We start from the raw sequence: 17,861 nt of genomic DNA, 5'->3' as shown, positions 1-17,861 counted from the left end.
TTAATACTACACAATGATGCATAATGATAACACAAGCAGATTCCAGTTTGTATGGAAAATAGGAAACACGAAACCAAGCGCGGTAGGCAGAGAAATGTAATGAAGTTCAGGTCGGCAGTTATGGAACAATGACTGCGTCATTTTCCAAAAAAGAAGTTTGCACTTTATATGTGTATATTTAAGTAACACGATAAATTACATAATATAAATTCAAGTACTCATGTTGTTTCATAAAAACATTTACTTGCATTTGTATACACGAACAGATTTACCTTCGTTATTAATTACAAACAGTTTCGTGAAGTCGTTATTAAAACACATTCCATACGGACGGTAAATGCCATTGTCTTTGTTCAGCATTTCTTCACAGTTTTCCCCATCTGATGATATTCTCTGTATGTTGTTGGCATAGTAACAACCGTAGTAAATGTTACCACGCCTATCGCGTGTTACTCCTGCTAAACCTGAGACGTCCTTGCTGTATACTTGGGTTCCATCTACTTTGATACAAAGGAGTTTGTCATGACATCTAACAATCAAATGATCATGAATATCATCGTATGCTATGAAGAAAATATTATTAGATCCTTGTTGAATCGTTTTTAGAACTGTCCCATTGGGGTCTAATGTTTTGATAGTACCACCTGTACCACCAACATAAATTCTGTCACGTCCAGCAGTAATACCATAACATGTTAATCCGACGTTAACTGTGTTGTCCTTTGTCATCTTTGTCGTATTGATGAATTGTATAGACATTGCGTTAGGTAGGGTAATAACAGCTCTGTCCGTACCAGGTATAACAGCAACACAACAAGGTGCGGAGGAAAAAACTATCTCTGTCTCATAATCTTTACAGTCTTTGTAAACATACAGTTTGGGATTGAGTAGTGCTGCATTAGTAATGAGCAGCTTATTATTATCTGTAACTGATACACTAAATAGACCTTCGATCACATCAGTATTAAGTTTTAATACTGTATCCCTCTCAAAACCTACAATGCGTTTCGTTGGTTCTGCATTTATTTGTGCCTGTTGACATTTTCGTTGTTTGTATTGAACTTGACATGGTTGAACAATCTCTAACAGTGACCCGAGAGACTCAAGCTTACCATCTTTCTTTTCGTCAAAGGTAATATCGAATTCTTGTGAATCGGATATTATCTGCTGAATATTGGCCTCGGCGCTATGAATATTTGTTACTTGTTGGCGAAGGAATATAAAGAGCTGATTCTTAGATCCATGATCTCTCAAAAAATCCATCTCGTTTTTATTTTCTATAACATTGACCAAGACTTGCGATATTTCTTGCTTTTGTTTGTTGATTTCCATTTCATGTTTTCGTTGGAGAGATGACAAAGTGGTCGTTAATTCACGCTCCAAATCGTCAATTTGTTTCAAAAATTTGGATTTCACTGCTCGGATCTTCTTAGTTATTGTTGATTTGGATTCCTCCATTGATTGTAAGTTTGACTCTCTCTTATTGTCTAAAGCACTCAATGTTGTAATAAGATGCGTCATGTCTTCCATAACATCGTTAAACAGTGCAGACTTTTTTACATCCTTCGAGGCAAGTTCCAATGGGAGTACGTTCTGACAAACCCTGTGTTCATTAGATATGCAGGCTCTACAGCAAACGATCTCATGGTCTGTGCAGTAATAGTCCAATATCATTTCTGAATGGATATTGCAGTTTTTTATCGCAGACAAAAGTTTATTGGATCCGATGGACGTCAGGTCGATAACATGGTGAGATTTGAAGGCTTTGAATCTGCAATGTGATTTATCACAGTCTGTACAAAGTCTTTCTTCACAGTCAGCAATACTTTGTTGCTGTTGAAGACTTGTCAGCTTCGGAACAAGGATCACATAAACTAGCCGATGCCATAAGAAAACTTCTAAAAAAATGAGAGGTGTGGTTTTATAATACTTTAAATCAAAAGATTTTTCTTCGTGTTCTGTATTGTATACAAGTTTTTCTAAGCAGTATAAGCAATTAACATTTGACAACCTAGAATTTAAACGTAATCTCATTTTTTTTTGTAATTAATCGAAATGATATATGACTTAAACTACCAGAGTCAAACCATCCATAGTCACATTTTGGAGATGTTCGGTATATTCAACTGCGACATTAAATACACAAAAACTCAAACATGCATAAATGTAAGTGTTGCATGTTTGAAAACAAGGTAAACTAGCCTTTTAGGGGCCTTTTGGTGCTAACGGTTAAGTGTGAGCAACGCCACCGTGTTGAAGACCGTGCATTGACCTATAATGGTTTACTATTACAAATTGTGACTTGGATGGAAAGTTGTCTAATCAAGCTAATGAAAACTCATTCCACATCTTCTTATAACTACATTGTACAAATACCAATAAATATGGGGTGATAATGTTCCTCAGTCATAATAACTTTTCATCATTACCGAACTGAACAAAGAAATAACACGACGGGTGCCGTATACGGTGCAGGAAATGCTTATCCTTCCGGAACACCTGTTTTTACTCCCATTTTTTATTGGAGTTCGTGTTGTTTCTTATTTATTATTTATAACTGTTGAAGTAAATGTCGTTTGGTTTTGTGAGACTTTGTTTACTCCTTGGTTTTGATTGTTATTGTCTTTCAACCAGAACAGAAAAGGAATAAAATAGACAACAGACATAATTTACCTAGTAAAATTGGCAATAAGCATATTCTAATGATTTGATCCTTTTCCTAATAATGCTAATTGTAATGTATTCACTACGCAAATCAAAGTATATCAGTATATTGTGGTACTAACCATTGTGTATATCATTCCGAACATTTGATATTGTGGAGCAGGATTTGCTCACCTTTTTGGACCACCTGAGATCACCCCAAATGTTTGGTCGGGTTTGTGTTACTTTGTTTTTAGTTTTCTATTTTGGGTATCATGTGTATTGTGTTCTGTTATTTGTCTGATATTATGTCTCTGTTTTAGTCATGGCGTTGTCAGTTGAACGTTTAACTGTCCCACTGGTATCTTTCGACCCTCTTTTCTAATAACTACAATCTACCTATATTTTATAAAAATAAAATATATACCCTACAACAAGCGATATCGATCATTTAAACGATTCGCACTTTCCTAACATAGATACGATTCGCACTTTCTTAACAGTGATTTTTGCCTGAATATCGATTACATAAAGAAGAATCAGTGAAAGAAAGATATCCATTTGAAACCAAATTAATTTATTTACAAAACAGAATACTTTTAAAGTAACATGTGACTATCTTAACATAAACGGAATAAAAAAAAGGATTGTTAAAATATTTACTTTCGGTTTTAACGGTATCTACCTAAGCTAGTTTAGCTCTTCATAAAAAAAATTATTACAAAATTAGATTACATACCTGATTAATTTGCGTAAAACTTCTAATTAAGAATAAAACCACGACGGTTCTACTGTTTAACTTGTAATTCTGGTTCTTGAAGACAACACATGTGTGATGTATGATGATTTTAAACACTACGTGGCGCTGTTAACAAAATAAGCACACTTCCTGGTTAAAAATAAACACACAATTTAAATACATTTTAAATCAGGAAATATGAAGTTTCAATATTTAAATCAAACTATTTATTGCTAGAGTTGAATATAGAAAAATTGTAATGATAAAAACAATATATAATTATGCCGCCTGCTCAGGAATATTTTTCGGTTTTATATTCTTAGGGATTTATTGACACAGACAGCTTATAATATTTTTTCTATCAAGGTTCATGTGGACTGCAAAATCCAGTTAAGTTTTGATTTTTTTAAAACATAATATATATTTTGATTTTACTTATCTTTTTTCCAGATGCACAGGTTTGTCTGTACTCAGAGTAAAATTGGAAGTGAAGCCGAAGGGTCCATATGAACATTAAGCATGTTGAGTGCAGAAAAAAAGATATCATGATTTTTAATAACATAGGTAGATTTTATATTCATTCTACGCTATTATTTTTTCATTTGTCATTAATACGAAATCATTGACATACAATTAGAAACTTCAGTAACAGACAAGCTCAAAGACAAGGTCAAAGACATGGTAAAAGACAGAAAAATTTCAAAAAAAACCAATAAACTTTTTAAAATATCCAAGTAGCGTTCAAAGAAAGAGCGTTAATAAACGTAGCAAGTTTTCTTTTGACAATATATCTATTTTATTTGGAGGTAGACTTGTTCAACAAATTGTCGTCAATCCTATGGGAACGAAATATGCCCTTCTTCTTGCCGATCTCTTCTTATTTTCGTACGAATCGGCGATCCTTCAGACACTTGTCAAAACAAGAATATCAAAGAAGCCGGGTCATTAAATTTCACAAATTAATATTGATGATGCTCTAACACTTGGATGATGCAAACTAAAAATAAGTTAACGAAAATATTTGTTGGACGCAAGGACGTAGAGACGTACAATTGTAAAATGTAATACTCCCCGATACGTCGATGACATAAAAAAAAAAAAAGGTTCGGTGGTCAAGTGTCGCACTCGGATCGTGAATAGTATGGTATTATATTATTCGTTTGCTTTATTTCTTTTATTTCAAAACAGTATCTTAACTACAAATAAATGAATTCGATTCAATACACAAATCTTATTGAAGATACGATTCGCACTTTCTTAACAGTGATTTTTGCCTAAATATCGATTACATAAAGAAGAATCAGAGAAAGAAAGATATCCATTTGAAACCAAGTTAATTTATTTACAAAACAGAATATTTTTAAAGTAACATGTGACTATCTTAACATAAACGGAATAAACAAAGGATTGATAAAATATTTACTTTCGGTTTTAACGGAATCTACCTAAGCTAGTTTAGCTCTTCATAAAAAAAATATTACAAAATTAGATTACATACCTGATTAATTTTCGTAAAGCTTCTAATTAGGAATAAAACCACGACGGTTCTACTGTTTAACTAGTAATTCTGGTTCTTGAAGACAACAGTAAAACACCTGTGTGATGTATGATGATTTATACACTATGTGGCGCTGTTAACAAAATGAGCACACTTCCTGGTTAAAAATAAACACACAATTTAAATACATTGTAAATCATGAAATATGAAGTTTCAATATTTAAATCAAACTATTTATTGCTAGAGTTGTATATAGAAAAATTGTTATGATGATAACAATATATAATTATGCCGGCTGCAGAGGAATATTTTTCGGTTTTATATTCTTAGGGATTTATTGACACAGACAGCTTACAATATTTTTTTCATCAAGGTTCATGTGGACTGCAAAATCCATTTAAGTTTTGATTTTTTTAAAACAAACTATGACGTTACGCTCGATGTTGGTGTCATTTTTGGTAACGTCGTATGTTAACGTCAAAATCATATTATATAGACGTTTTGTAATATTGACGTCCAGTATATTCGTTAGACACTTGGTTTTCAGTTAATGAAAGGAGATATTGGTTTGTGCCAGGTGACCTCTTGACAAAGGAAATATAAGATCAATGCGTATGGTGTTTTGTGAAAAGGACGGAAAATCAATTGTGGGATTTATGCTACATTCAAAGCCACGCGTATGCATTCATGCACAATTTGTTTTAAAATAATTTTTACTGGTTGAAAAAAAACAAGATTTTTTTTATTTTGAAAATAGTACTGAAGAGGAGAAACGCTTTACAATTTTAGATTTTTTTTAATCATGATCTTTTTATTCTAACTTTAAATATGGTTGTAGGGAGGTCCGGTATAATTTTTTTTTATATCAACCTCAAAGTAGTTAAACAAATTAGCGTCTGCGTATTTTCAATGATTGTAAGACTTTAATATCTGTCAAAATTCTACAATAGCAGTATTTTATTGTCAAGTTTGAATTTATTGGGAATGGGGTGGTTATAAAAGGCTTGCCTCCGGGTGCAGGAATTTATCACTGCATTGGTGGCCTTCGACTGCTGTCTTCTCTTTAATTCGTCGGGTTGTTGACATATCCCGTTTCAATTCTCAATTGTATATTTTATGTTTTACTTTGTTCTGTATTTGTTTTGTATTTATTTTTTTCTCTCTCTCATTTACCTGTTTTTGTCGTTGATGATGTCTTATTTAATTGTTCTCATTTGCCACATTCTTTATTTCTCAACGAAATGATTTTCTGTTCCTTAGAATACAATTTAAGTAAAGATGTACTTTAGTGTCATGTGATTTTCTCTCTATTGATCCAATATTGTCCAAAGCAATAATATCTATTACATTGAAGATTTTTTTTATTTTATTTTATTTCTCCAATTGATATTAAGAGAAGGGATTTAGAAATGTATGACGCGTAATTTATCTTTTTTCTCGCGATAGATAAATCTTGTATTAAATGTACTTTGTTTGTGATATTTAAGAGAAATGCAAAATTGAAAACTTTAGGGGCCAGCTGAAAACGGGACGCCTCAGGGTGCGGGAATTTCTCGTTAAATTTGAGACCTGTTGATAACCTTCTGCTGTTGTTTTTCCTATGGTCGGGTGGTTGTCTCTTTGATACATTCCCTTTTCCATTCTCAATTTTATTTACTCGAGGAAAATCACATGACACTAACGTAATGTCACGGCACAGGATGTAGTGCTCTCATCCTATGTCGTGACACATTACGAAGCCGTGACACAATATAAATGTCAAATGATTATTAATGAAGCAGTTAACATAAATTAACACATTCCAAAATATTTTTATTCTCTTCTTCGGTTAAAACGAGCGTATTTCTTTTCAAATATTGTCTTGGCATACATACAAATTCAATACGGAAGCTCTTCGGACAATTGCTTTTTGATTTTTCCAAAGACTGTCCTGTAAACCGTGATGGTTTTTTTTTTATGAAATAATGTCCATTAATCTTCCTTCAGGGAAAGTTGGGCCTTCTTTTACTTTAAGGGTCCCTATACTTTAGAGGTAGGGTTCATATTCATTGTAATTGTTAGGTCAGAGGAAATTTTAGGTAAGGGTTAGGTTTTATAGTTAGGGCGAGTGTTACGGTAAGGTATATTGGTTAAGGAAAGATTTGGGGTTTTTAAATATATTAGTAATGCTCTATAAGTGGTGTGACCCCTAAATAAAAAGAATGCCGAAAGTTGACCTCCACTCATTAGTTTCTTCTCCTGATAACATAATTATGACTCCCCGATGCAGCTATAAGGAGGAATAGAACATTTTCCTCCTCATCACATACAACTGCAAAAATTTGACCGGTCTACTTTGACTTCCAACGAAATGCCAACTAGAATCAGTAAACAAACAATAGTCACGCTCAAGGCACCCGTCGCAATAACACAAAACGGTTCGAACTAGTACCGTTTGTAGATTTTTTGTTTCTACTCGATGTATGGTCCGTATACCCTTTATTGGTTTAAATGATTGTCTATCTCAATAGGAATTTCTTCTACATATTTAAAAATCCTTCGTTTGCAAGCATATGACCATGGTGTTGTTAATCGTGACTGCGTGAATTGAAACAGTTATACATCCGAACATATCTGAAATTGTCCGTGTATATAACGACAATATCTGCTTGGTTTTTCAAAAGTCCACCTTCAGCATACTGTGGACCCTTTCTATGACAACTTTCAAAATAATTCATAATTATTTGTGTATATCCAAATTCGGCTACAGATTTTACTAGGATACCAATGAATGGCGTAAAATTGCATGTGTCTTCGTCATTAGAACTTAAGTCTTACTATTGGACAAGTCAACTTAAAAATACCTAACACCGCTATGTTTTGAAATATTAATATCCAATTAGCTGTATGTATAACATCTCCGTATTTGATTGTTTACATATCGATATTTGTCCGTGTGTCTGTATTCGTATACATGTATGTAATAACACAATAATGTATAATACAACGTTCAACTTTCTTACTCAATACTTTGATTGATACGAATATCCAGTATGTATGATATGCTAGTTGTACTTTGAGGCGATTATCTCCACTGAAGATATTAATTTTGAATACATGTATAATTTTGTTGTTGTTGGGTTTCGGTTTCATTAGCTTTAACAAAAAATGACATGAAAGAAAAAAAAACCATTTGAAATAAATCGTTTATTCCGAATTTAAGTTTTAGATGTTTTTATAATAAAATAAATACGTTTCAAAAACGCAATAATGCAAAAAACGGTTACATGTAATGGTGAACGTCAAAAACGTCAAAATAAGCGACGCTGTGACATTTTGGTAGACCACCATGTGACCACTGTATTTTGATAATTTGTACATTAATCTTTATCCTATTTATATTGAAATGTTCCTTCGGTTTGAGAATTTCCGATTATCGCTTAAATCTTCTTCTTAATTATACAGTTTTCACTTATTTCTAAAGATTTGTAACAACTTGTTTCCAGTATTTTAGGAAAAAATTGAAGATGCCATTTTTGTGACATTTTGGTAGACACTCTTCCAATACATTAGTAATCGAAATAAATTGACAAAAATATAAACGAATGCATACTACCGTTTCTTTTTTATTCGGAATTTATCATATTGGCTTCATTTCTCCGTTTTAAAATGCACAATTTTTTTTCTTCGTTTTCTTTAAAAACCATCGAAATTACTAACGTTAAACGTTAGGTAAAAGTTTTGTGACGGGAGCCCTGTGGGGACTCATATGCAAAATATGATTTTATGTAATGCTAAAAAAGAGACTGCGATATGAATAAATGCGGTTCAGATGTTCTATATTACCGGATATGTAGTATTTTCTGACAAGATAACATGCTTTACATATTTTTACTCGGTATTGATAATTTCAAGTAGAGCATGTTTTTTTAAACGTTGTTGTGACAGTGTTTTTCGGGGCTTTGATTTTGATTATGATGTCGACGTTCTCATTGAATTCGTTGGGAATCAATGTTTTTAAAGCATTTTCCAAGTTTGTTTTACGTAATGATATTTGATATAAAGACTTTGATGAAAAATAATCTCGCTATCGATCGATTCTCATCTGTTATGCCGCAAAGGGCTTATATTTTTCCTTCAGTGTCTACAAGCTGAAATGGCTTTTTCCAAGGTCTACTCGATTCGAAAATGGTGTCAATTGAGTTATACAAATATGACATCACAAAGACCTAACGTTCCTCTTCCAACTAGTATACAATTTTTATATTTTATTTACTTGTGGGTATCCAAAATTAGGAGGAACCCTCAAAAACAATATTAGTATGTTACCCGTCTACACGCAAAAACATATGATTTGTCTAGTTTGTTTTTGAAAAGCTTATTGACAAAAGTTAATAAAAACTAATGAGCCACCGTAAAAATAATGTTTTAAGTGCTCCAAAGATTTTAACACAAAAAAACATTTGATATTCCCGGTATTTTTCTTATTTTAAGCTGATTATTGGTCAGAGGTACTTGAAATCAGAAAACGTCACCAACATTGAGCGTAACGTTTATATATTTTAATTTTATTTATCTTTTTCCAGATACACAGGTTTGTCTGTACTCAGAGTAAAATTGGAAGTGAAGCCGAAGGGTCCATATGAACATTAAGCATGTTGAGTGCAGAAAAAAAGATATCATGATTTTTAATAACATAGGTAGATTTTCATTCTACGCTATTATTTATTCATTTGTCATTAATACGAAATCATAGACATACAATTACAAACTTCAGTAACATACAAGGTCAAAGACAAGGTCAAAGACAAGGTCAAAGACAAGGTCAAAGACAAGGTCAAAGACAGACAAATTTAAAAAAAGCCAATAAACTTTTAAAAATATCCAAGTAGCGTTCAAAGAAAGAGCGTAAATAAACGTAGCCAGTTTTCTTTTGACTACATATGTATTTAATTTGGAGGTAGACTTGTTTAACAAATTGCGTCATTCCCAAGAGAACGAACTATGCGCTTCTTCTTGTCGACCTCTTCTTATTTTCGTACGAATCGGCGATCCTTCAGACACTTGTCAAAACAGGAATATCAAAGAAGCCGGGTCATTAAATTTCACAAATTAATATTGATGATGCTCTAACACTTGGATGATGCAAACTAAAAATAAGCGAACGAAAATATCTGTTGGACGCAATGACGTAGAGACGTATAACTGTAAAATGTAATACTCCCCGATACGTCGATGACATAAAAAAAAAACAAAGTTCGGTGGTCAAGCGTCGCACTCGGATCGTGAATAGTATGGTATTATATTATTTGTTTGCTTTATTTCTTTTATTTCAAAACAGTATCTTAACTACAAATAAATGAATTCGATTCAATACACAAATCTTATTGAAGATACGATTCGCACTTTCTTAACAGTGATTTTTGCCTGAATATCGATATCATAAAGAAGAATCAGAGAAAGAAAGATATCCATTTGAAACCAAATAAGTTTATTTACAAAACAGAATATTTTTAAAGTAGCATGTGACTATCTTAACATAAACGGAATAAACAGAGGATTTTTTAAATATTTACTTTCGGTTTTAACGGTATCTACCTAAGCTAGTTTAGATCTTCATAAAAAAAAATATTACAAAATTAGATTACATACCTGATTAATTTTCGTAAAGCTTCTAATTAAGAATAAAACCACGACGGTTCTACTGTTTAACTTGTAATTCTGGTTCTTGAAGACAACAGTGAAACACCTGTGTGATGTATGATGATTTATACACTACGTGGCGCTGTTAACAAAATAAGCACACTTCCTGGTTAAAAATAAACACACAATTTAAATACATTTTAAATCATGAAATATGAAGTTTCAATATTTAAATCAAACTATTTATTGCTAGAGTTGTATATAGAAAAATTGTAATGATGATAACAATATATAATTATGCCGGCTGCACAGGAATATTTTTCGGTTTTATATTCTTACGGATTTATTGACACAGACAGCTTACAATATTTTGTTATCAAGGTTCATGTGGACAGCAAAATCCATTTAAGTTTTGAATTTTTTAAAACAAACTATATATTTTAATTTTATTTATCTTTTTCCATATACACAGGTTTGTCTGTACTCAGAGTAAAATTGGAAGTAAAGCCGAAGGGTCCATATGAACATTAAGCATGTTGAGTGCAGAAAAAAAGATATCATGATTTTTAATAACATAGGTAGATTTTCATTCTACGCCCTTATTTTTTCATTTGTCATTAATACGAAATCATAGACATACAATTACAAACGTCAGTAACATACAAGGTCAAAGACAAGGTCAAGACAAGGTCAAAGACAAGGTCAAAGACAGACAAATTTAAAAAAAGCCAATAAACTTTTAAAAATATCCAAAGAGCGTTCATAGAAAGAGCGTAAATAAACGTAGCCAGTTTTCTTTTGACTACATATGTATTTAATTTGGAGGTAGACTTGTTTAACAAATTGTCGTCAATCCTATGGGAACGAAATATGTGCTTCTTCTTGTCGACCTCTTCTTATTTTCGTACGAATCGGAGATCCTTCAGACACTTGTCAAAACAAGAATATCAAAGAAGCCGGGTCATTAAATTTCACAAATTAACATTGATGATGCTCTAACACAGTATCTTAACTACAAATAAATAAATTCGATTCAATACACAAATCTTATTGAAGATACGATTCGCACTTTCTTAACAGTGATTTTTGCCTGAATATCGATTACATAAAGAAGAATCAAAGAAAGAATGATATCCATTTGAAACCAAATTAATTTATTTACTAAAAAGAATATTTTTAAAGTAACATGTGACTATCTTAACATAAACGGAATAAAGTGTTTAACAAAGGATTGATAAAATATTTACTTTCGGTTTTAACGGTATCTACCTAAGCTAGTTTAGCTCTTCATAAAAAAAAATATTACAAAATTAGATTACATACCTGATTTATTTTCGTTAAGCTTCTAATTAAGAATAAAACCACGACGGTTCTACTGTTTAACTTGTAATTCTGGTTCTTGAAGACAACAGTAAAACACCTGTGTGATGTATGATGATTTATACACTACGTGGCGCTGTTAACAAAATAAGCACACTTCTTGGTTAAAAATAAACACACAATTTAAATACATTTTAAATCATGAAATATGAAGTTTCAATATTTAAATCAAACTATTTATTACTAGAGTTGTATATAGAAAAATTGTAATGATGATAACAATATATAATTATGCCGGCTGCACAGGAATATTGACACAGACAGCTTATAATATTTTTTTCTATTAAGGTTCATGTTGACTGCAAAATCCAATTAAGTTTTGAATTTTTTAAAACATACTATATATTTTAATTTTATTTATCTTTTTCCAGTTGCACAGGTTTGTCTGTATTCAGAGTAAAATTGGAAGTGAAGCCAAAGGGTCCATATGATCATTAAGCATGTTGAGTGCAGAAAAAAAGATATCATGATTTTTAATAGCATAGGTAGATTTTATATTCATTTTACGATATGTTTTTTTCATTTGTCATTAAAACGAATTGATAAACATACAATTACAAACTTTAGTAACAGACAAGGTCAAAGACAGACAAATTTCAAAAAAGCCAATAAACTATTAAAAATATTCAAGTAGCGTTAAAAAAAAGAGCGGAAATAAACGTAGCCAGTTTTCTTTTGACATCTATTTTATTTGGAGGTAGACTTGTTCAACAAATTGTCGTCTATCCTATGGGAACGAACTATGCGCTCTCCTTTCCGACCTCTTCTTATTTTCATACGAATCGGAGATCCTTCAGACACTTGTCAAAACAAAACAAAAAACAAAGAAGCCAGATCATTTAATTTCACTAATAAATATTAATGATGTTCTAACACTTGAATGATGCAAACTATAATAAATGAACGAAATTTTTAAAAAATTGGACGCAAGGACGTAAAACGTACAATTGTAAAATGTAATACTCTTTGATACGTCGATGGCATAAAAATAAAGTTAGGTGGTCAAGTGTCGCAATCGGATCGTGAATAATATGGAATGATATTAGTTGTTTGGTTTTTTTTTTTTTTATTTCAAAACAGTATCTTAACTACAAACAAATGAATTCGATTAAATACTCAAATATTATTTGAGACATTGCAGGTGTATAGTTTTATGGCATGCTTGACATACAATTACAAACTTCAATAACAGATGAAGGTTCTTTACAATAACAATCCAAACTTTTCTGATTGGATTCCATTGATATATACCATAAAACTTGCAGTTTAAGTAAAAACAGAGTCGACTTCCTCCACCTCATTTTTAGACATATTTCTCGGAATTGATATACACGATCATTTCAGTACCATAATCTATGGCAAAGGAGACGATTTTGATTTTAAAATTATCAATTTCCCCACCTTAGTAGCAATATACCAACGCCACCTGCATATGAGATAAACATTTTTTAAATTATTTGATATCCAGGATCTTACAACTCTTACTCAGACTTTGTAAAACGTCACAAGTATCTGAGAAGAAAGTTGATAAACCAGGAGTATATCAAAGAACGTCTTGTATTTTTTCTAAAAAGGTTCATCGACCTTGTTGATAAATATTCCGTATCAACTTCACAAATACTAGTTGGTCATGAAGTTGAGATTGTATACTATTTTTTATATATATTTATTAATAATAATTTTATGTTTAGTCTGTTTTTGTTGATATTCATTTGACGTAGCTCGGCACTTGTACACCTGTTATTGTGTTATTGTTCTATGGTAATGCTCGTATTCTTGGCTTTCATTTTTGCTAATGTGCTTTGTTCATGTACCCTTTTGTGCTTCTATGATACATATGAAGTGGCTCTGTACACATATATGCCATGAACATGTTATCATTTTGTACAGATTATTACTTTTCATCGTGGGTTTGTGCATAATAACTTTACATATCCATACGTCTATAATGTTCTATAGTTACTTTCCGAAAATCAACAAAATATATAACCAACAAAAAATGTTTTATTGAAATTAAAAAGTAATAAATACCAAAATATACAGTATGAAAAGTTGTTTACAATAATCCACTGAGAAATTTATATTCAAACGTTTGTACTATAGTTTTATTCAATAAATATAATAAGATATCTAGCTTCAAAAGTATTCAATTGAAGTCTTCGCAATCCTAGCATTTCAATTTGAAAGGAGACTACTGACTGAATTATTCAAGTGTCAATGTGCATCTAAAAAAGCACAATATCTTTCAAGTTTATTTACTTTTAAATTTTAATAATACTCCTCCCAATGTATGTGAATACGATGTTATCTTTTTCAATATCCGGTTTTAAAATTTTTAACAATTCAACATGTTCACTAAACTGACAAACTGACAAACTGGCGATGTTCCAAATCATTAAATGTATATACCTCACCGATATGTATATGCTACAGAAGTAAACAAAATATAACCCGTCATTTATTCGGTTTAGTAAAAAATGTTTTTTACAAATCATATGTAATGTGAAAACTGATCGTATTGGCATTCTTCGGCCGACATCTTACAATTTTACATGTAAAAAGAAAATCGCAAAAATACTGAACTCCCATGAAAATGCAAACGTTAAAACAGAAAGACCCTAATCAAATGGGAAAAAAACAAAAGCTTAAACACATCAAATGAATGGATAACAACTGTCAAATTCCTGCCTTGGTACAGGTATATTCTTATGCAGATAATATATATCATATTGACAACAATGAGTGAAAAAAACAGACATCATAGGTTAAAATATCAAAATAGTGGTATAGCATTCAACATTGGGTTATAATCTTTATCACTATGATATTACAAAAAGTAACAAAGAAACAAAAAAGACATGTAAACAAAGCACATATGACACATAAACAAAATGAAAGACAGGAATACAAAACATTTACAATAGCACAATAACACAATGTAAAAGACGGGATATTTAAGTACAGCACCACGTCATATGTTTTTAGTGGATTTCGTGTTTTTATTTATTTATTATTTATAACTGTTGATGTAAACGTCTTTTGGTTTTGTGAGTCTTCGTTTACTCCTTGGTTTTGAATGTTATCTTCTGTCAAATAACACACAAAAAATGAAAATAAAAATTACGCACATTTCGCGTAGGCAACCATTTGATTATCATCGTATTATTACCTTATTTGATATCAATTAATATAACATTAATTATGTCGTTGAATACAATAGAATGACAACTACAAGGAATAGCAAAACACAAATTAACACACATAAAATTGAGAATGGAAATGGGGAATGTATCAAAGAGACAACAACCCGACCATACAAAAAACAACAGCAGAAGGTCACCCACAGGTCGTCAATGTAACGAGAAATTCCCGCACCCGGAGGTGTCCTTCAGCTGGCCCCTGAACAAATATATGCTAGTTCAGTGATAATGAACGCCATACTAATTTCCAAATTGTACACAAGAAACTAAAATTAAAGTACACTTGACACACACGTTTTCTTCATCTATACCGTTTTGTATATGTTCATTTGATAGTGATTTTATGTTTTCAATCGATACTTGTGTTGAATAATTTGGCAATCCGTGATAATATTCATCCGAGTTTACGGTATCATAATTGTCTGATAAGGTAGGAAAAGATTGATTAGTTTGCAGAGCATACATACCATTATAATATAATCCAGAATCGGGTAAATGAGTGCGACCATAATCGTCATATTGTTTCATAGATCTTTCGGAACAAAGTTGACGCCAGACAAATCCGACAGTATAACCTCGTACACGCACGCTTGATCTCCCATTGTATGTGGTAAAAAAAATTGATTTTCACCAAACATGATACTACTATACAACAGATACTGAATACAAATCCAGAATAAATGTGGTTTATAAATTAAAGTAACAATTTAAATATTTTGAGTGCAGATGAATTGTGTTGTTTTTTGTGGTATTTTATTTTTCTTTGTAAATGAGTTTAAATTGTTCATTTCTACTTTGATTTTTTTATCTTTTTTTCGAAGACTTTGTAAATACTTGTTTAACATTTGTTTGCTTGTATTGTTTGATTGTGCGTGCTATTTATGTACGCTATTTGTATTTATTTTTTCCACTTTTATTCTCAATTTTTATATTATTTTTTGTTTATTTTGTCTTTGTTTGGACTTTACTTATTTTTCTCCGAATATTATTTCCTCGTAACCGCAAATAAAAAGCGATTATTAAACAGATAATATAAAATAAGAAGTGTGTACTTATTGTATATTTAAGTAACACGATAAATTACATAATATAGTTAAGAGTATTCATATTGTTTCACAAAAAAAACCATTTACTTGCATTTGTATACACAAACAGATTTACCATCGTTATTAATAACAAAGAGTTTTGTGAAGTCATTGTTAAAACACATTCCCAATGGATGGTCAATGTCATTGTCTTTGTTCAGCATTTCTTCACAGTTGTCTCCATCTGATGATATTCTTTGTATATTGTGAGTTGAAAAACCACCAAAATAAATGTTCCTCTGTCGATCAAGTGTTAAACCTGCTACCCCTGAAACGTCCTTACTGTATACTAGTGTTCCATCTAACTTGATACAAAGGAGTTTACCATAACATCTAACAATCAAATGATCATGAATACCATCGTATGCTATGAAGCAAATACAATAAGATCCATGCTGGGTTGCCTTTAGAATTGCCCCATTGGTGTTTAATATTTTGATAATACCATCATAACCGCCAACGATAATTCTGTCACGTCCAGCAGTAATACCATAACATGTAAATCCAACATTTACTTTGTTGTCCTTTGTCATCTTTGTAGTGTTTATAAATTGTATAGAATTCTCGTTAGGTAGGGTAATAACAGCTCTGTCCGTACCAGGTATCAAAGCGACACAATAAGGTGTGGAGGAAAATGCTATCTCTGTCTCATAATCTTCACAGTCTCTGTAAACATAGATTTTGTTATTGGATGGTACTGCATTAGTAATGAACAGCTTATTATTATCTGTCACTGACACACAAATAAGACGTTTTACCACATTAGTATTAAGTTTTAATACTGTATCCTTCTCAAACCCTAGAATATTTTTCATTGGTTCCGCCTTTATCTGGGCTTGTTGAAATTTTTTTGGTTTGTATTGAACTTGACATGGTTGGACATACTCTGACAGTGACCCGAGAGACTCAAGCTTAACATCTTTCTTTTCGTCAAAGGTTATATTGAATTCTTGTGAATCGGATACTATCTGCTGAATCTTGGCCTCGGCGCTATGAATATTTGTTACTTGTTGGCGAAGGAATATGAAGAGCTGATTCTTAGATCCATGATCTCTCAAAAAATCCATCTCGTTTTTATTTTCTATAACATTGACCAAGACTTGCGATATTTCTTGCTTTTGTTTGTTGATTTCCATTTCATGTTTTCGTTGGAGAGATGACAAAGTGGTCGTTAATTCACGCTCCAAATCGTCAATTTGTTTCAAAAATTTGGATTTCACTGCTCGGATCTTCTTTGTTATTGTTGATTTGGATTCCTCCATTGATTGAAAGTTTGACTGTCTGTTATTGTCTAAAGCATTCAATGTTGTAATAAGATGCGTCATGTCTTCCATAACATCGTTAAACAGTGCAGACTTTTTTACATCCTTCGAGGCCAGTTCCAATGGGAGAACGTTCTGACAAAGCCTGTGTTCATTAGATATGCAGGCTCTACAGCATACGATCTCATGGTCTGTGCAGTAATAATCCAAAAGCATCTCTGAATGGACATTGCAGTTTTTCATCGCAGGCATACATTTATTGGATCCGATGGACGACAGGTCGATAACATGGTGAGATTTGAAGGCTTTGAATCTGCAATGTGATTCATCACAGTCTGTACAAAGTCTTTCTTCACAGTCAGAGCAATACTTTGTTGCTGTTGAAGACTTGTCAGCTTCGGAACAAGGATCACATAAACTAGTCGATGCCAT

At 31.9% G+C, this 17,861-nt stretch overlaps 2 protein-coding genes across 2 annotated transcripts; both read right to left on the bottom strand.

Moving 5' to 3' along the window:
- Window positions 1–240: 240 nt before the first annotated feature.
- On the bottom strand, window positions 241–1,674 carry LOC134728002 (uncharacterized). The gene has a single exon (XM_063592402.1). It carries the CDS (start codon window positions 1,672–1,674, stop codon window positions 241–243), a length of 1,434 nt encoding a protein of 477 aa, XP_063448472.1.
- A 14,537-nt stretch (window positions 1,675–16,211) lies between these two features.
- Window positions 16,212–17,861, bottom strand: LOC134728001 (uncharacterized). Its single transcript, XM_063592401.1, has one exon. The coding sequence runs from the start codon at window positions 17,859–17,861 to the stop codon at window positions 16,212–16,214; it is 1,650 nt and encodes a 549-aa protein (XP_063448471.1).

This window comes from Mytilus trossulus, chromosome 8 (assembly GCF_036588685.1).
Source record: "Mytilus trossulus isolate FHL-02 chromosome 8, PNRI_Mtr1.1.1.hap1, whole genome shotgun sequence".
Taxonomy (NCBI): domain Eukaryota; kingdom Metazoa; phylum Mollusca; class Bivalvia; order Mytilida; family Mytilidae; genus Mytilus; species Mytilus trossulus.
Note: the sequence above shows the minus strand (reverse complement) of the source record. Positions and strands in the feature narration are given on the sequence as shown.

Coding starts and splice junctions, on each gene's coding strand:
- LOC134728002 (XM_063592402.1), bottom strand. CDS start 1,674: ATGATATTGGACTATTACTGCACAGACCATGAGATCGTTTGCTGTAGA.
- LOC134728001 (XM_063592401.1), bottom strand. CDS start 17,861: ATGGCATCGACTAGTTTATGTGATCCTTGTTCCGAAGCTGACAAGTCT.